Source organism: Pyrgilauda ruficollis, unplaced genomic scaffold (genome assembly GCF_017590135.1).
Source record: "Pyrgilauda ruficollis isolate IOZ18807 unplaced genomic scaffold, ASM1759013v1 scaffold9, whole genome shotgun sequence".
In the NCBI taxonomy this organism is placed as follows: Eukaryota; Metazoa; Chordata; class Aves; order Passeriformes; family Passeridae; genus Pyrgilauda; species Pyrgilauda ruficollis.
This window is the reverse complement of record NW_024531043.1, coordinates 1,193,007-1,211,436: the sequence shown is the minus strand read 5'-3', so window position 1 is coordinate 1,211,436 and position 18,430 is coordinate 1,193,007. Positions and strand designations below refer to the sequence as shown.

General features: G+C 63.1%; 5 protein-coding genes across 8 annotated transcripts; 4 read left to right on the top strand and 1 right to left on the bottom strand.

Moving 5' to 3' along the window:
• Positions 1 to 805: 805 nt before the first annotated feature.
• LOC121365083 (coiled-coil domain-containing protein 157-like) lies at positions 806 to 3,333 on the top strand. Its single transcript, XM_041488997.1, has one exon. It carries the CDS (start codon positions 1,018 to 1,020, stop codon positions 1,807 to 1,809), a length of 792 nt encoding a protein of 263 aa, XP_041344931.1. The 5' UTR covers positions 806 to 1,017; the 3' UTR covers positions 1,810 to 3,333.
• LOC121365138 (coiled-coil domain-containing protein 157-like) lies at positions 1,853 to 3,475 on the top strand. Its single transcript, XM_041489111.1, has 4 exons — positions 1,853 to 1,856; positions 2,092 to 2,169; positions 2,898 to 3,088; positions 3,191 to 3,475. Exons 1-4 carry the CDS (start codon positions 1,853 to 1,855, stop codon positions 3,473 to 3,475), a joined length of 558 nt encoding a protein of 185 aa, XP_041345045.1.
• Positions 3,476 to 3,799: 324 nt separating this feature from the next.
• Positions 3,800 to 5,492, top strand: LOC121365086 (coiled-coil domain-containing protein 157-like). The gene is made up of 4 exons (XM_041489002.1): positions 3,800 to 3,988; positions 4,354 to 4,493; positions 4,767 to 4,828; positions 4,906 to 5,492. The coding sequence occupies exons 1-4, from the start codon at positions 3,814 to 3,816 to the stop codon at positions 5,105 to 5,107; spliced, it is 579 nt and encodes a 192-aa protein (XP_041344936.1). The 5' UTR covers positions 3,800 to 3,813; the 3' UTR covers positions 5,108 to 5,492.
• Positions 5,493 to 5,610: 118 nt separating this feature from the next.
• On the bottom strand, positions 5,611 to 12,520 carry RNF215 (ring finger protein 215). Its single transcript, XM_041489110.1, has 12 exons — positions 12,478 to 12,520; positions 11,269 to 11,418; positions 9,384 to 9,607; positions 8,604 to 8,735; positions 8,227 to 8,298; positions 8,068 to 8,153; positions 7,356 to 7,410; positions 7,021 to 7,125; positions 6,826 to 6,942; positions 6,609 to 6,746; positions 6,377 to 6,479; positions 5,611 to 6,264 (listed from the first exon to the last, which is right to left on the bottom strand). Exons 1-12 carry the CDS (start codon positions 12,518 to 12,520, stop codon positions 6,242 to 6,244), a joined length of 1,248 nt encoding a protein of 415 aa, XP_041345044.1. The 3' UTR covers positions 5,611 to 6,241.
• Positions 12,521 to 12,979: 459 nt separating this feature from the next.
• SEC14L2 (SEC14 like lipid binding 2) lies at positions 12,980 to 18,255 on the top strand. 4 transcript variants are annotated; one of them, XM_041488985.1, is made up of 12 exons: positions 12,980 to 13,043; positions 15,075 to 15,150; positions 15,231 to 15,274; positions 15,433 to 15,492; positions 15,592 to 15,780; positions 16,516 to 16,611; positions 16,775 to 16,835; positions 16,910 to 16,993; positions 17,117 to 17,223; positions 17,299 to 17,438; positions 17,522 to 17,691; positions 17,775 to 18,255. In XM_041488985.1, the coding sequence occupies exons 1-12, from the start codon at positions 12,990 to 12,992 to the stop codon at positions 17,903 to 17,905; spliced, it is 1,212 nt and encodes a 403-aa protein (XP_041344919.1). In that variant the 5' UTR covers positions 12,980 to 12,989; the 3' UTR covers positions 17,906 to 18,255. The 4 variants fall into 4 exon arrangements, with proteins under 4 accessions (XP_041344919.1, XP_041344918.1, XP_041344917.1 ...); XM_041488984.1 differs by having other exon boundaries at positions 17,522 to 18,255; XM_041488983.1 differs by having other exon boundaries at positions 17,117 to 17,438.
• Positions 18,256 to 18,430: the final 175 nt, after the last annotated feature.

The window sequence follows — 18,430 nt, the reverse complement described above, 5'->3', positions numbered from 1 at the left end:
CAGTCTGGGTGAAATAAATACAGCTCTGGTTTAAAAGATAAGCCATTCCCACTGAGCTGTTGGCCCTAAAAGTCAGGATTTGCAGGAGCACGGGTGCCCCAAATCTTTGGGGGGGGCTTAATGACAGCCTCTCGGAGTGGCTGCTCCATGAAGTGATCCACGCCGGGCGGTCCCGGGAGCAGCAATCCCACCCTCCTGCATCCCACCGCTTTGTCCGGGTGATGGGAGCGGGCCGCCCTCCCTGCCCCGGCCGGCATCCCCAGCTCCAGGCCGTGTTTTCCCGTCGGGACAGGCTGCTGCTGCTGCTGCAGAGCTTCACCGGCTACGCGGACGCGGTGCTGAGCGGGCGGGCGGTGCCGACGGCGCGGGGCCCGGGGCCCTGCATGTCCGCGGGGCTCACGGCCAGGACCTTCTGGAGCGCCATGCTGAAACTCGGGGCCTTCTGCCAGCAGCTCCGCGACCAGGTGGGACATTTGGGGACGTCCCATGAGCTGAGTCACTCCCCTCTCCCCTTCCGGATTTGGATTGTGGTCCTTCTCAACACCCTGTGGCCACGCCAGATGTGCGTGCACCCTCTGGGTGGTGGCCCCTGTGTCACACATCTGTCCCCTCCCAGCCTGAGTCCCTTCCCTCCACCCCTCCCAGCTCTGCCACTGCATCCATCCTGCTCCAGGATCTCGGGATGAGTGAGCTGGGCTGCATCTAGGGCTTGGAAAACATTATCCTACTGCCAAAATGCTGCAGCTCTGCTGATCCCACTGTGGATCTGAGCTGACTCAAGACAGTGAAATAATTGGTGGTAAAAACAACCTCTCCTGCATTTTATTTTCCCCAAAATGATCTTTCTCATGGAAGAGTCTCACAACAATCCATGTGGCAAAACCAGTAGGCAGTGCAGGGGGTGGGACAGAAGGGATGGTGGGGAGTTGGGGAGTAGGTTTTGCTGCTGAGGCTTCCCCATGGTCACTGTCCCTTGGCTGCATTGCTGTCCTATCACCACACCTGATTTAGGCTTTTATGGGTCATTTCCACTTTGATCTGGGCTCTGGTTTTGTTCTGTGTTCTCTCCTTCGGGACAAGGGTTGCAGGTGGGAGATCCCCACACAGCAATCCACTCCACCCTCTGCTCCCCAGGCTGGGAAATATCAGAAGGAGCACCTGAAATGCTTGCCAGAAGTTTTGGAGCCAGGAGCTCCCCCAGAGGCTGCCCAGCCCACTTCTGTGTGCCCAAATCCGAGTGTGCAGCCCAGGGCTGGCCCCAGCCTGGCTCCGAGCACCCGCAGTGTCCCCACGCAGACCCCGGGGTCACCGCTGGGCTCCTGTGACACCTGCTGCAGCACCCAGGCCAGCCTCCGCGAGGTGGGCAGAGCCATCACCAGCATCTGCCAGAGCCAGAACATCCCTTCAGCTCTCAGCAAATTCCAGGAGGTGCTGGAGGACAGTGCTGGGAGAAGGAACCTCTCTGCAACAGACATGAGCTACTGGGCCTCGGAGCAGAGCAAGGACCTCTCCCGGATCAGCAAACACCTCCAGGAGCTGCTGCAGCAGGTGAACCCCGTGAAGGCTGAGCTGGAAGAGATGGGCAAACAGAAGGAGAAGCTGCAGAAACAGGTTGAGGACTTTTCCAGGAAGCTGCAGGTAGAGAAGGACACCCAAGCAGAGCAGCAGAAGAAGGCTCAGCAGAGCCTGAAAGCCAAGGAAAAGGAGTATTCCAAGGCTGTGGCCAGGCTGGAGCAGGACAAGGACGACCTCAGGAGAGGTAGAGAGCTGTTCCCAGCTGTTCCCAGCATCCCCTCTGTCCTGGGTTGACACCCTCCCAGGCCCAGGGGCATTTGCAGGAAGAACAGAGTCCATGGGCAAATTTTGGCCCCACCACAACCAGCAGGGCCTTTTGTAGGTGCTGGGGGATTTTCCCTGATGTGAGGCCAATCCTGGGTAGTGGAAGCTGGTTGTGTGTGTCCTATCATGCTCTCCTCCCTAGTTACAGAGCACAATCACTGCATGAAAACACTTTGGTGTGGCTGTTTGCTGCCCCTTGGTTTAGTTGTTTCTGAAGAACTGATTAATGAGAGGAGTTTTGTGCTGGTTTAGGAGCTGCTCTGCTGGAGGAGCGACTCTCGGCCCTGAAGGAGGAGCTGGCAGCAAAGGAGGTGGCTGTGCAGGAGCTGGGTAAGGGGCTCACCCAGGGGCTCAGCCAGCTCACACATCCCCCTCACCCTGGCCTCATGAGTGTTTCACACCCTTGCAGCCCCCAGCACCCCCCAGACTGAGCTGTAGAGCTGTGGGGATGGGCAGAGGATGGGCTTCCTTCACAGCAGCACCCCAGCGTCACCCAGTGCCAGAGTGGGCTGATGCTGGTGGAGGTTTGGGGGGTCACAGGCCTCCTGTCAGACCTGCCTCCCTTTGCCAGGGCTTGTGGAGGGCATGGGGTGCCCCTGAACCAGAGAATCATGGACTGGTTTGCATGGGCAGAGACATTAAAGCCCATCCCATTTCACCCCCTGCCATGGCAGGGACACCTTCCACTGTCCCAGGCTGCTCCAAACCCCATCCAGCCTGGCCTTGGGCACTGCCAGGGATCCAGGGGCAGCCACAGCTTCTCTGGGCACCCTGTGCCAGGGCCTGTCCACCCTCCCAGGAAATAATCTCTTCCCCCTGTCCCATCTAACCCTGCCCTCTGGCAGTGGCCATTGCCCCTTGTTCTGTCACTACAGGCCCTTGTCCAAAGTTCCTCTCCAGCTCTTTTGGAGCCCCTTTAGGCACTGGAAAGAGTTCTTAAGTTCTCTCTGGAGCCTTCTCTTCTCCAGGCTGAGCACCCCCATCCCTCTCATCACCTCCATGGTCCTCCAGCCTCTCTCCCCTGCCCAGCCTGGGCCATGGTGGCTGTGTCTTCCCAGAGCTCTCCAAGACCACCTTGCTGGAGGAGATGAGGACCACAATGGTGGCCCGGAGCCAGGTGCTGGAGTTGGAGGAGAAGGTGCAGGTGCTCACAGGCCAGAGGGACAGCCTGGAGCAGGAGCTGAGTGCCAGCAGCATGCAGCTGGAGAAGGAGAAGGTCCGTGTGGAGAGCATGTTCCGGCACGAGGAGGTACGGCCGGCTCCGGAGCCGTGGGACGGCTGAGCTGCTGCTGCTGTCAGGGCTGTGAGGAATGGGTGCCACAGCCCCACACAGGCTCACCCACCACCACAGTCCCTGCAGGCCAAGCAGAGGACCCTGCTGCAGCAGCTGGACAGCCTGGACCAGGAGCGTGAGGAGCTGCAGGCCAGCCTGGGAGAGGCTGAGGAGGACAAGGCCCGGCTGGTGGAGCAGCTGGAGCAGAGCCAGGAGCAGAGTGGGAAACAGCTCCAGGCACAGCAGGTGAGTGCTGGTACCCAGGTGTGGGACACAGCCTGTGCCACAGGGCTGTCAGGAGCCACACGCTGCCCTGCCCACACCCACAGCCAGTTTTCCCAGGAGGGATACTCTGGGACCTAGGGTGACATTGCCACATGGCCACAACCTCATGGGATTCCCTGGGGAAGAGGCCTCCCCCTCCACCCTCTGCCATATGAGTCTCTGGTTGAGTCAGGTCAGAGGAGAGCAGCAGGAAAGGACATCTTGAGGTGCTATCACATCTCCAGTGTTCTGTTTTTCGACACCTGGACACGCTGCACACTTTCTGGTTGGTGTTCCAGGGATCTCACAGTTAAAACCCTGCACATTGTCCACTTCCAACTGCCATAGTACATCCTTATCATCAGGGAAGGGTGGGAGCTTTTCCATGAGAGGCCAAGTCCTCATTCTTGCAAACTTCATCTCCTCCCCGCTGTGCCATGCAGGAGCTGCTGGACACGCTGCAGCAGGAGAAGCTGGCACTGGAGCAATCCATCCTGGAGCTGCAGGCAAACACATCCCGGCTGCAGGAACAGGCACAGGAGCTGAGGGAGCGGGAAAGGCTCCTGGTGTTCTTCCCCGATCTCCACATCCCCACTGAGACGCAGTTTGAGAGTAAGGGAGAAGATGGAAGCACAGTGGGTTTGTGCCTTGGGGTCTCCAGAGCTCCCAGGGGATCCTGCTGGCCCCAGACACTCCGTTTGTCCCACTGATACCCAGGAAGGGCTCAGACCCCATGCAAAGCTGTGACCATCCCAACATGCTTCCCTGCAGGGGTGCTGTGCATCCCACACAGGGCCAGCACATAGAGCAGGACCAGGACATGGCAGAGCTTCCTTTGCCCACAGGGCTTGGGGTCCCAGCTGTCACCTCCCAGGCTGTGCTGCTGCTCCCTGCCCGGGGCAGGCAGGAGGGGTGCCCACGCCTCTGAGCAGACAGGCAGCAGCAGCAGGCTGGGCTCTGTTGGATTTTGTTTGCAGGCAGTGGGAACTTTACAGAGGACATGAAGAGTCAGCTCCAGGCCAACAAGATCCGGATCGAGGTGCTGGAGCGGGAGAACACGCAGCTCGAGGCTCTGCTCGCCAAGGTGAAGGCAGCAGCCGAGCAGGGCGTGCTCAAGGTGAGCTGGCTGCCACATGGGTGGGTGCTGTGTACCCCAAAACTACCCCATGGCCCCCAGACATCCTATGGGGACCCCAGGAGGGCCAAGCCCAAGCTCCTCATGCTGCTGGGAGGTTGCTCTGGTTTAACTGGCGTTGCCTGAGGTGCCCAGGGCTGGTTCCAGCTCCTTTCCATCGTTGTGGCCATAGTGCCACCAGTTGTGATGGCCAAGGGGTGTGATTGGAGCTGAAGCTGGTGGGGGGGAAATTTCACCTCCTTTTCCTTTCCCCAGCTCGTCCCACAGGCCCAGCTGGGGTCCCAGCTGCACAGGGAGGCCAGCAGCCAGGACACTGGGTGAGTAGGAACCCAGAGGAAGGAGCTGGGGGCGGGTTCCCTGCTCTTCCTCCCCTTTGACTGCTCCCACCCTGCAGGCGGCTCAGCAGCGGGAGCAGCAGGGACAGCACAGGAATGTCAGGAAGCATTGACAAGGTCTGGCACAGAGCTCCCAGCAGCCAGCACTCCAAGAAACTCCGGGCAGAGCCCACACCCCAGGCCAAACCGTGCCTCACGCTCCCAGTGCGACGCCTGGGGCTTGGCCTCCCCTCACTCCACACCGGGGCTCACCGCAAATAAACACGGATCAGTCTGAATTTCCTGACAGAGAAATTGTTCCACCAGCAGCCACCTGCCCTGCCCAGGGGACCTCGTTACCTGTTCTTTGTGCGTCAGGAAGGGAAACCTGGGCTCTGCCTGGTTCCTTGGGGAGCTGCTTTAGGGACATTCCTGGGCACTGGGATCAGTCACTCATGGCTACGCTGCTGCTGGAGTCCTCAGAAGAGCCCTGGGGCTGATGCAAGGGCACAGCATGTGCTAGCTCCTGCCAGGAACCATTCCCAAGAGGGGACTGGGATGTGGCCACACTTGGAAGAGGAAAGCTGAGCTGGCCTGGGATGAGAGGAGTCCGAACCACCCTCAGCCCACCAGCACAGGCATAACCTGGGAAAATTATTCCCCCCTCCATGAGCACCGAGGGGCTGGGAACCACCGAGTCACTGGCACAGGCTGGCCCTGACCTCTGAGCTGCATCCCCAGCACTATGAGCCCCGTGCAAGCCCCACACAAACCACACAGCCAGCCCTTGCTCCATGTTTAATAGGGATGGACATGTGCCATGTTGCAGCCTGTGGGGCAGGGCCCACAGTGTGTCCCCAGTGACTGTGCTGGTGAGCCGAGCCCTGTGCTGGCTCTGCAGCTGACTTGTGCCATCCTTTCTAATAAGTTATTATAAATAAAGCATCCAACCCCTGCCCTCCCACAGTGAGGCCGTGAGTCACCCCACAGCCCTGCCAGTCCCAGCCCTGGGTCTGTCACCCACCTCCCAGAGGGGCTGGCACTGCAGCCAGGCTCTGCATACCCTGCCACAGCCACCAGCAAATAGACAAAAAACCCAAGACTTAGAAAAATTGCTGTGAGCAGGGCAAGAGCACAGCAGGACCAGGGCTCTCCCTGCCCCAGCCCCCACCCCGTTACACACATAGGTGCCCCAAATCTTCCCTCCCCAACACTGTCCATCTGGACCCCCCACCCCTCTACTCACACCCAGCAGGAGAGGCCAAAGTCCTTCCCTCTCCAAAGTCTGGGCACTGTGATGGGCACAGCCACACCAATCCTGCTCCGGCAGCAAGCGCCACTCACTGGGCACCCCCTGCCCCCTCCCTGTCCCTGGAGCAGCCGTGGGTCTGTCCCTGGAGTGTGTCCTCAGGCCAGCTAGCTGTCTGTGCAGCAGTTCCCTGCAAGGGAAGACAAACAGCTTGGCACAGGGAGTCTGGCAGGCTCCAGGTCCTCCCCAGGCTGTGCCCCAGGGCCAGCAGGGCCTCAGCTGGGTGCCAGGGCAGTTCTCACCCAGGATGTTGCGCTTGCAGAGAGGGCAGGTCTGCTGCAGCAGGAGCCAGGGATCCACACAGTCCCGGTGGAACTCATGGGAGCAGGGCAGCACCCGCAGCCACTGCCAGCAGGGAAGTGAGGGCACATGTGAGCACAGCTGGGTGGCAGGGACACAGCCCACACCCTGGCAGGGACACCCCGGCCCCGGCCAGTGACCAGAGGCTCGGCCCAGGGTGGGCTCCAGTCCCACCTGGCTCTTGTGAAACTGGTCCAGACACACAGCACAGCTGTCAATCTCACAGGCCCGGCTCCGGGGCGGCTTCCCAGGATGGTACCGCCGGGTTTTCAGTGCCAGCAGCCGCCGCCGGATGTGCTGCTTCAGGTCCAGCTGTGGGGCAGAGCCGAGGGTCAGAGCCCACCCCAAACCCCCGGCACGGCGCACAGCAGAGACATTCCCCCATTCCCACCTCGGCATCCCGCTCCGACAGGTCCTGCCGTGACTGGCGCTGCGCCTGCACCATGACGCCGGTGCAGAGCAGCAGGGCGATCAGCAGGATGGTGTTCCACAGCTGCTGCAGGTACTTCTGTGGGGACAGCGCCGTGGGCACGGGAGCCAGAGACCCGGCCCCGCTCCCGGCCCCGCTGGCAGCCCAGTGCCGTACCTGGACCTGCGAGCTGCTCTCGCCGGGGCAGATGACCCCCTGCCACTCCCCGTAGAGGCCCCCTCGGGACAGGCCGCAGGTGGACCACAGCGTGAGGGTCACTCCCTGCAAGGCAGGACACGGCATTGCTGACGGCCACAGCAGCATCCAGCGACGCGAGCACACGTGTCCCGGGAGGAGGAACACTGGTGCTGCCAGCTGCCCTGTTCCCATGGGTTCCCTTCCCTTCCCTGCTCCCTGCAGCTGCTTCCCATGGATTGGAGAAGTTTGGCTAGGCAAGTCATGCCCTGCTCTCCCACTGGCAGAACGAGGAAGAGGAGGACAGACAAACATACCAGGTTCTCCAGCAGCACTGCCTGATACGTGATCTTCGCCGTAGCCCGAAGCCCACTGTGAGCAAGGAGAAAAGTGTCAATTCCATGGACACAGCAGGATTCGGGCACAGCTCCCCCGTGCCAGGGAGCACCCCCTCCCCACAGGGACAGGCAGTGACTTAGGGGGACTAGAGGAAGTGCAGGGGAGGTGGCAGCAAGACACTTCCTCCCCAGCTGTGCCCAGCCCTCAGTGACCCTGCACAGGGCTCTTCCTTCCAACCTTGTGCCTCAGTTTCCCCATGTGTGACACCCTGGCAGCAATCCCAATGTCCCACATGTCAGGAGGATAGACAGGGGCCCACTGCTGATAGTGGTGAGAACCAACACCCAGAGGTTGTGGGATGGCGGTGCCATGACAAGAACCAACTGGTCTGGAAAATTTCTACTAAGAGTCCTAAAGCTCTTGGCTGAGGCCACCTGCCACTACATGGGGACCCATGGAAGGGCTCCAGCCCTGGGGAAGGGCTGGATCTGACCCAGATCTCCCCTAGAAACACATCTCAGCCCCAGCTGGCCTTGGCATGGCCCAACACCACCCCAGCAAACATGACGGGCTGAGTGAGAGACCCCCAGGGTGGTCCCTGGGTGTTGCAGCCTGCTGGGGGACAAGGACAAGGCAGTGACAAGGCAGGGCCCAGGCAGGCTCCAGCCCCTCCCCCAGCCCAGGCTGTACCGCAGCAGCGCTCCCAGCAGCCTGGTGACATTGTCCGAGGACTGGATGACGATGACGGGCTTGGCGAGCAGCTGGGACACGTCCAGCTGCAGCGGGAGGGAAGCGGAGCGGTCAGCGGGGCACGGCTCCCGCCCGGCCCCGCTGCCGGCACTGCCCTACCTCACGGATGGCGTTCTGGTTCAGCGCCAGGATGAGCAGGGCAGAGGCCCCCAGCACCAGGGCTCGCTTCATCTGCAGGGACAGTGGGGACACGATCAGGGGACAGCAGGGCTGTGTCCCTGACAAGCTCCTGTCCTGCTGCAGGAAGCACCCAGCACCTCTCTGCCACGGTGAAGGGTCAGAAGGGACCCAAGAGGGGTCAGAAGCTGTCAAGAGATCCCTTGGCCACTAAGCACAGCCCAGGAACCCTCAGCTCTGGCCAGGAAACACTGAAGGTAACACCCCTGTGGGTTTGTGACCTGCAAACACCACAGCAGCCCTCAGGCCAGGCAGGTGACAGGGCCAGGCAGAGGAGACAGGGTCACACAGAGGGTCACCTTGGTGACAACAGCGGTGGTGAAGGACTCCTCCTTGGCACCCCGGGGGCCCTCAGCCGGCTCCTCGGTGCCCACGGGCACCACCCCGATCCAGCTGTCAGCAGCGCTCAGCTCCGGCTCCACATCACCCACCTGGAGACATGGCAAGGACAGGGAGAGCTGGGATGGACCCCAAGGTTCAGGGCACCCCCAAGGCACCTCCATGGCCCAGGGATCCTGAGGAGTCGGGCACAGTGTGGGGACAGGGACAGCAGCTGGGGTAACACAGGGAAAACGGCCTGGCCCGTACTGCCTCCGTGCCCCTGCCTGCACCTCCTCTGTGCTGCTGGCCACACCCGAGCAGTGGCTGCCTGCCCTGGTCAGTCCCCCAGTGTCTGTGGCCTCCCCACCAATCCTCCAGTGCCTCCCAGTGCCCTTCAGCTCCCACTCCTCCCCTGCCTCATTCCTTTCCCAGTGCCCGAGGACTCACCCCAGCACCCACTGGCCCACAGTGCCCCCCTCCCTCCCACTGACCACTGCCCTGCCAATGTCCCCATGTCTCTTAATGTCTCCCAGTTGCCACTGCTTCCCCCTCATCATTGCCACCCAGCATCCACGTCCCCAGCCCGCACCCCTCAGTGTCACCCAGTGTCCCCCAGTCCCCACTGTCCCCCTCCCTCCCTTACTGCCCCCTGCCCCGCCAGTATCTCCCAGTGCCCTCCAGTTCCCAGTTCTCCCTCCCAATCCCTCGCCAGTGCCAACAGCACCCCCCAGCCCCGCTCGCCGTTTCCCCGCGCTCACCAGCACCAGGCGGCCTCGGATCTCCATCTCCTCCCGCTCCCCCCGCGGGCCCCCCCGGCCCGGCCCGGCCCGGCCGCCCCCCGCTCCCAGCACGGCCCCGCGCAGCGTGTACGAGCCGCCGGGCACCGCGGCCGCGCTGCCGGCCCCCCGAGCGCCAGCAGCGGGGCGAGCAGCGCCGCCCGCACCGCCGCCATGGCTGCGCGCCCCGCGCCCCGCAGCGCCCCCTGCCGCCGGGGAGGACCCGCCGCGCCACCCACCGCCCGCAGGGGGAGCCCGAGAGCCCGGCCCGGGACAGGGACAGGGGCAGGGATCGGGATCAGGATGGGGACTGGGACAGGGACAGGGACTGGGATCGGGATGGGGACTGGGACAGGGATCGGGACAGGGACAGGGACAGGGATCGGGATGGGGACCGCGACAGGGATCGGGACAAGGACAGGGACAGGGATCGGGATGGGGACTGGGACAGGGATCGGGACAAGGACAGGGACAGGGATCGGGATGGGGACAGGGATCGGGACAAGGACAGGGACAGGGATCGGGATGGGGACAGGGACAGGGATCGGGACAAGGACAGGGATCGGGATGGGGACTGGGACAGGGACAGGGATCGGGACAAGGGTCGGGATAACAATAGGGAGAGGGGATGGGGATGGGGGCGTCCCCAAGAGTTGGGATAAGGACAGGGACAGGAACGAGTGCTGGGACAGGGACAGGTATAGCGGCCAGGGAGATGGAGATGGGGATGCAGACCAGGATGAGGACAGAAAGTAGGAGAGGTACAGTGACAGGGAGCAGGGACCAAGACTGAGACAGGGACAAGGACCATGACCAAGCTGGACACTTGGACAGAGCAGGGACAAAGAAGGTGATGGGGACAGGGACCAGGATGGGGACCAGGAAGAGAACAGACACCAGGAGAGGAATAGGGACGGGGAATGGGGACCAGGATGGAGATCTAAACACAGACAAGGGCTGACACTGGGCTGGGAACCAGCACTGGGACAGGGATGGGGCAGGGACAAGGACAAGGATGATACAGGAATGGGAACAGAAGCAGGAACCAGGTGGAAAACAGGAATAAGGAGAGGCACTGGAAGAACAACAGGAAGTGGGAGCAGCATGGGGACAAAGCCAGGACCAGGACGGGGACAGGGAGAGGGACCAGGAGGAGGAGGGAATCAGGAAAGAAAGAGGGGCAGGGACTGGGAGTGGGAGCAGGACAGAGACAAGCACTGGGACTGGAATGGGAACCGGCAGGAACAGCAGGACTCAGGGACCAGAAAACCAACTGTCACCAGGAGAGTGACAGGGACAGGAACAGGCATGGGGACACAGATATCCACATCCCCGTGTGTGGATACAGGGACACATGGGGACACAGGGACACGTGTGCTCTGGGGGAACAGGGACATGGGCACCCACAGCCATGGCACAGGCAGGGACATGGGCACACCCCCACCCCAAGGTGACATGGGCACCCCTGGGTGACACGGACACACATCAACACCAGAGTACCCAAAACACAGCTGCCCCTTGCACCAGAAATCCCTCAAACCCCAGCCTGGGGGTGCCCAGCAGTGTCCAGTGCCACATCCTGACCCCCAGGTGCCCCATTCCGACCTCTGGGTGCCACATCCTGGCCCTGCTCCGGCCACGTGTGCCCAGCACATGTGCCTCCAGGGGATTTGCCGGCTGGATTAGCTGTGGCATGGGCCCAGGCTGAGCTGCTTTTGGCAGGGACCACGCCAGGAACGGGACTCGGGGCTGTGGGACCCGATTCCCGTGGCTGCAGGGTGCCATGGGATGGGTCTGGTTGTGTCCCGGTGTCCCTCATGTCCCCATCCATGTTTTAAGCGCGGGGGTGTAATCACAGGGAGGGCACATCCCTCCTCCCACGGCCGCAGCCGGAGCCGGTTTAACCACACGGCGAAACGTCCCGATTGCAACGGGTCTGGCTGTGCCATAAACAACAGCCGGGAGCACGGCTGGCTCAGGAACCTGCCTGGGATGGCGAGCACGGACGTGGGGGACTCTGTGGGTTCAGGGGAACACCAAAATGGGGCCTGGGGGGGCTGCTGCCAGAGCTGCCCCACGGAGGGGACACATAAGGGGTGTGAACGGCGCTGTGGAGCATCCACAGGTTTATGGGATTTGGGTGGCTTCGTGGACATCTGCAGCTCCAGGGGACACTTATGGGTCCACAGAACATGGACGGCTCCATGGGACATCTACAGGTCCCAGTCCCAAGGGACACACACAATTCCAGGGCACATAAATGGCTCCTTGGGACATGCACAGACAGGACACAGATGGCTCTGTGGGACATCCACAGCCCCCAGGGACATGTATGGTTTCATGGGATGTTTCCATGGGTTATCCATGGACATGTATAACTTCACAGGACACCCATGGGACACCCACATGGACATCTTCATGGGACAAATAGGGTTCCATAGGACATGCAGAGCTCTCTGGGACAACCATGTATCCATGGGGGACACAGGGCTCTGTGGGATGTCCATGGCTCCGTGGGACATCCATGGCTCCATGGGACACACACAGCCCTATGGGCATTCTGCTCCTTTATCCCCATCTTCCAGTCACTGCACCTGAGCCCTCAATCTGTCCCTGCCCCCATCTCCCATCCCTGTCCCTTCTACCTGGCACCCTGCCCCAGTCCCTGCCCCCTCCACTCTCACCTTGTCCCTGCTCCACTTTCAATCCCTGTCCCCACCTCCCATCCCTGTCACTGCCCTCATCGCTGTCCCCTCTCCCTGACAGCTGGTCCATATCACCATCTCCCACCCCATGGCCACATCTCCCTCCATACCCCAATGTCCTCCCACACTCCCTCTACCCCACTGTGTCCCCCAAACTCTCATAGGACCCCCCCCCTTTTGTACACTTCATAACACCCAGAGCCCCTTACACATCTCTCCCTTGCCCCCCCAAATCCCTGTTCCCCATGCCCCCCAAGGCCTCCTATGCCCCCATTCCCCTTGTTCCCCATATTCACCATGCACTCCTACTTCACATGTCCCCTATAATCCCCAAGTCCCTCATGCCCCCAAGGCCCTCCATGCCTCCATACCTCCAGTAGACCCATAATCCCCATACCCCCTCAGCCTCCTCATGCCCCCATATTCCCCAAACCCTCCCAAATCCTCCATACCCTCCCATAACACTTGTAGCCCCCACAGTCCCCTACAGTCCCCAAGCCGCCCTGTCCCTCCTCATGCCCTCATACCCTATAGCCCCCATACCCCTGCAGCCCTCCATTTCCCACCTGCTCCCCATGTCCCCATACCCCTCCATGCCCCCCATAACTCCCCAAGTTTCCCATATGCCCCACATCACTTACAGCCCCCACACCCCCCTACAGTCCCCAAGCCCGTCTGTGCCCCCATATCCCCCATCACCCCCCGCTCGCCCATCCCCGACCCCGGGGCGGCCGCGGGCGCTGACCGGGCGGGCAGGGGTCGGGCAGGGTCCAAGGCCGCGGGGGCGGGCGGGGGGCCGGGCCGGGCGGGCCGGGGGCGGTCCCGGGGAGGCGCTCGGAGCCTCCCCGGCCGCCGGGCCGGGCAGAGCCGCCCGCAGCGCACCATGAGCGGCCGCGTCGGGGACCTGAGCCCGCAGCAGGCGGAGGTGCTGGCCCAGGTGAGCAGGGACGGAGCGACCGGGGAGATGCGGGGGGACCGGGACCGGGGCCAGGGCCGGGCTGTCCTCCCCGATGTACGCCCGCGTCCGCCGCGGGACCGGCATCACCCCCACCCCGCACCCCAAACCCACCGGCAGCACTTCTGCTTCCGGCCCCGGGGGCTCCGCAGCCACCCACAGCTCCCCAAACCCACCGGCATCACCCTCGCCCCCGGCCCCGGGGGGCTCCCACCGCCTCCTCCAGCCCCACATCCCCCACTCCAAACCCACGGCATCACCCCCGCTCCGGCCTCCGGAAGGCTCCGCACCCCAAACCTACCGGCTTCACCCCGATTCTTGGCCCCAGGGACGTCCCATCGCCTTCAGACTCCACCCCGCCCCCCAAATCCGGCCCCGGGAGGCTCCCGCTGCCTCCATCCCTCATCCCGGACCCCAAACACACGGGCCGAGCCCCACTGTGGCGCTGTCCACCACGGCCGGACCGTCCTGGGGGTCCCGCTGGCTGGACCATCTCGCCGGTGGGCCCCCATCCCTCTCCCATCCTCCCCGGGACGCGGCAACCTCCTGCCTCACTGCAGGGCCCTTGGGACGGTGGTCTTCTGCCACCTCCATCCCACCCTGGACCCCAGTCCCACGGGCTGTGCCCCCGTGGTGCTGCCCACCAGGGAAGGACCATCCCGGCTGTCCCACCAGCCCGGGCTCCGCCGAGCCCCCTTTTCTTCTTCCACCCTTCCCATGGGACCGGAAAACTTCCTGCCCTCACCGCCGGGATTGCAGGCCCGGGGACACCCAGAACCGGTGATTGTCACCCACCACGGCCACCTCTGCCAGCCGCTCGTGTTTGGGTGCCAGCCGTTATCGGGGTTCAGTGCACCGCGAGGGCACCCCCGTGCCTTTATCTTATCGCTGCCTTTCAGACCCAGCCAAATTCCACGGGCGGGCGATGACCCCGCCGGTGCCAGCACGGGGGGCAGGGGCAGGCGTGGGGCACGGAGCCCAAACCGTGCCCGGTGCCAGCCGTGCCCTGGGCGGGTGAGGGAGGCAAGTGGCCGAACCCGTTCGTCCACCACCACCGGCTTTGTCCCAGGGTGAAGGAGCTAATCCCGGGTTTAATTACCCCTAAATTCAGCGGGAGATAAGCTAATCAGGCTCATTAAGGGAAGGGCCTCGGCTGGTACGGAGATTTGAGCCGTAGCCTAGTTGGGGTGAGTGAGACCACATGGAGAGGGGACCCTGGGTCCCCCAAACCTCCCAATGCTGCACCCCAACACCCTCCTGCCTGTGTTGGGAGGCTGTGACCCCCCTGGGGGACACAAACAGCGGGGGACACGGTGACCAGCTCCATCCCAAAGGATGCCACTGGTGGGGACTGGTCTGCTTGGTCCCCCCCAAATCCCCTAGTCCTGCACCCCAACGCTGTCCTGCTTGTGTCACAGGGCTGTGACCCACTGGAGTGTCACTGAAATGGGGACATGTGGTGATCTGCTGGTGACTGGTGTCATCCCAGGGATGCCAATGGCGGGGCCTGGTCTGCCTGGTGCCTGCAGGACCCTCTCTGAGGGGCCCCAGCTTTCCCAAGCCCCAGTCCTGCACCCTGGCACCCTCCTGCCTGTGCCAGGAGGGCTGTGGCCCACTGGGGGTCAGTGGAGCAGGGGTACACACAGTGGCAGCCTCCATCCATCCCAAAGGACACCCGTGGAGGGGACTGCTTCACCCAGTCCCTGTGGGACACCCCAGGAGGAGTGGGGTGGTGACAGCCCACACTCACACCTTATGCAAGGGCTTGGGGACAGCTTGTGCTGGGGGACACACAGTATGGCAGCCGGCCTGGGGACAGTCCCCTGCCAGGTGACCACTGATCCTGGCTGCACATGGGGCAGGGAGGGGGCACAGGGTGACCCTTCTCCCCTGGCAATGTCCCAGTCCTGGCTGGAGTGGTTTTGGGGGCACAAGGAAGGGACAAACCTCCAGGCTTGAGGATTTTGGGAGGATCAGGGACCCCTTCACCAACTGTCCCTCTTGTCTCCGCAGTTCCGGGAGAAGCTGCAGGACGTGCTGCCCTCCCTACCCTCCCAGGACGACTACTTCCTCCTGAAATGGCTCCGAGGTAACCCAAAGTGGGGACAGCGCTGGCGGGGGGAGCCCCCCTGGGGCTGGCAGGGGGCTGAGCTCTCTGCTCTCTTGCAGCACGCTCCTTCGACCTGCCCAAGGCAGAAGCGATGCTCCGCAAGGTGAGAGCGGCACCCAGCTTTTGGGGGCACCCTGCTGTGCTGGGACATACCTGGTGTGGGACCCCATGCCCTGGGCCACCAGCCCCAGCAAGGGGGACCCACCCACGGGGTTCACCCTGGCCCAAATCTCACCCTGGCTCACTCTGCTCCTGCTGCAGCACGTCGAGGTCCGCAAGCACATGGATGCCGACAACATCATCTCCTGGGAGCCACCTGAGGTGAGTGTCCCTGGCCTCCCGGGGTGGCCCTGGAGGGGACTGTCCCCCTGAGTCCCCTGGGGTGTGTGTGAGGTGCCCTGAAGCCCCGTGCTCCCACAGGTGATTCGGAAGTACATGTCCGGCGGGCTGTGCGGCTATGACCGGGAGGGCAACCCGGTGCGGTACGAGATCATCGGGCCGCTGGACGCCAAGGGGCTGCTCTTCTCCGCCTCCAAGCAGGACCTGATCAAGAACAAGTTCCGGGACTGTGAACTGCTCCGGCAAGCGTGTGACCAGCAGAGTGAAAAGGTGGGAACCTGCCCACACTCTGCTGGCCACAACCAGCCTGTGGGACCATGTCCCTGCCAGCTCCATGTGTCCATATCTGGTCTGCCCCTACCAGTCATCATCTTCCCCAGCCCTATAAGTCCCTGTCCTGTCCATTTCCCTCTGTCCGTGTCCCTGTCAGCCCCGTAAGTCCATGTCCATTCCCATAACTTAAAGTCCTCCCCAGCCCCCTATGTCTATCTCTGGTCCATCCCTACCAGATAATGTCTTTGACAGCCCTATATATCTTATAGGCCCATGTACTGTCCGTCCCCCTCAGCCTGTGTCCCTGCCAGCCCATGTCCTGTCCATCCCCACCACCCAATGTCCTCCCCAGCCCCATATGTCCATCTCTGGTCCATCTCTCCCAGCCAATGTCCTCACTCACCAGCCCTACAGGTCCACGTCCAGTTCATCTCCCTCAGCCCCACAAGTCCATGTCCTGTCCACCCCACCATGGACCATGTGCCTGCCAACCCCGTATGTCCATCTCTGGTTTATCCTCTCACCCCACAACTCCACATCCTGCCCATCCCCACCAGTCTATGTTCCCACTGTCCCTCAGCCCGTGTCCCTGTCCCAGCTTCCATGGTGCCCCTTCTCCCCACACCATCACTTAGGAGGAGGCTCTGGCTGGCATGACCAGCCTGTTGGGGCCACCCCATCCCTGGACCTCCCCATGGGTCCTTCCTTATCCCCCCCATCCTCCCGTCCCAGCTGGGCAAGAAGATTGAGATGGTGATGATGGTGTACGACTGTGAGGGCCTGGGCCTGAAGCACCTCTGGAAGCCAGCTGTGGACACATATGGGGAGGTGAGGGCTCCTGCCCACCCCCCTTCCCACTGGACCGCAGGGGTCTGGGCTGGTCCCTGGGATGATGCAGGAGCAGGTCCCTGCAGTGCCCTGCACTCCCCAGTGTTCTGGGTGGGTCCTGCTGGGTGCATGGCTTGGGTGACCTGAGCTCCCCCATCTGCAGATCCTGTCCATGTTCGAGGAGAATTACCCTGAGTCCCTCAAGCGCCTCTTTATTGTAAAGGGTGAGTTTGGCCCTGGGGTCCTGCTCCCCTTATCCAGGTGCTGATGCCCCCCTAACACCCCCCTCTGCCCCCAGCCCCCAAGCTCTTCCCCGTGGCCTACAACCTGGTCAAGCACTTCCTGAGCGAGGACACGCGCAAGAAGGTCGTGGTGCTGGGATGTGAGTCCTGACCCTCCCCAGGGTGTCCTAAAAGGGGGTGACATGTCCCCACTCTGCTGTCACCCTGCCCAGGGGGGATACTCCACCTTGCAGCCCCCCCAAACCCGCTGTCCTCCCCCCCAGCCAACTGGAAGGAGGTCCTGCAGAAGTACATCGACCCCGCGCAGATCCCGGTGGAGTACGGGGGGACGCTGGTGGACCCTGACGGGGACCCCAAGTGCTCCAGCAAGGTAGGAGGAGACCCCGTGGGGTTCTTTAGGGGTGCTGGGCAGTTCCTCCACCCCCACATCCTCCATCCCTTCCAGATAAACTACGGGGGGGATGTGCCCCACCATTACTACGTGCGGGACCAGCTGGCACAGAAGTACGAGCACTCGGTCGTGGTCAACCGGGGCTCGTCCCACCAGGTCGAGTACGAGATCCTCTTCCCTGGCTGCGTCCTCAGGTGAGGGCGGCTGCGGGCCGCGGGGAGCGGGTGACAGCCGCCGTGTCCCCAGCCCGCCGCAGCACCGCCCCTGTGCCCTGCAGGTGGCAGTTCCGCTCCGAGGGCGCTGACATCGGCTTCGGGGTGTACCTCAAGACCAAGGTCGGGGAGCGGCAGCGGGCGGGCGACATGACCGAGGTGCTCCCCAACCAGCGCTACAACGCACACATGGTGCCCGAGGACGGCTCCCTCACCTGCTCCACGCCCGGCATTTGTGAGTGCCGAGCCCTCCCCGGGGGCTGCGGGACCCCCGTGTCCCTGACCCACCGTGTCCCTGACCCCCCTGTCCCCCCGCAGATGTCCTGCGCTTCGACAACACCTACAGCTTCCTCCACTCCAAGAAGGTGAGCTACAGCGTGGAGGTGCTGCTGCCCGACACCGCCTCGGCCCAGCAGATCCAGGGAGAGTCCCCCAACCACAGCCCCTGAGCCCCCCGGGCTGCACCGCGCCCCCAGGACGGCCCCGCGGGAAGATGGAGCCGGGGCTGAGCCCCGGGGCTGCCGGACTGAGGCGGGGCCGGACGGGGCCGAGCGCCCGCAGCCCCCCGAACTCTGTGCCTTACGTGGGTGCCGCACCCACCGCTGCTGCTGCCTGGGCTGGGGAGTAAAGGGATGGACTGAGTGGGGTCTGCTCCGGTTCGTGGCTGTCCCTGCTGCCCGCCTCAACCCTGCAGCCAGCCCAGCTGCCCCCAGCCCCCGAACTGCCCCCAGCCCCGCAACTGCCCCTCAGACTCACAACTGCTCCCCCCAGACCCACAATTACCCACCCAGCCCCAGAACCGACCCTAGTACCACAACAGCCCCAGCTGCCCCCAGCCACATAACTGCCCCCAGTCCCACAATTTCTCCCCAGCCCCACAACTGCCCCCCAGCCCAACTGCCCCTCCGGACCCCTAGCTGCCCCCCAGCCCCGTAACTGCCCCCCAGCCCCACAACTGCCCCCCCAGACCCAAC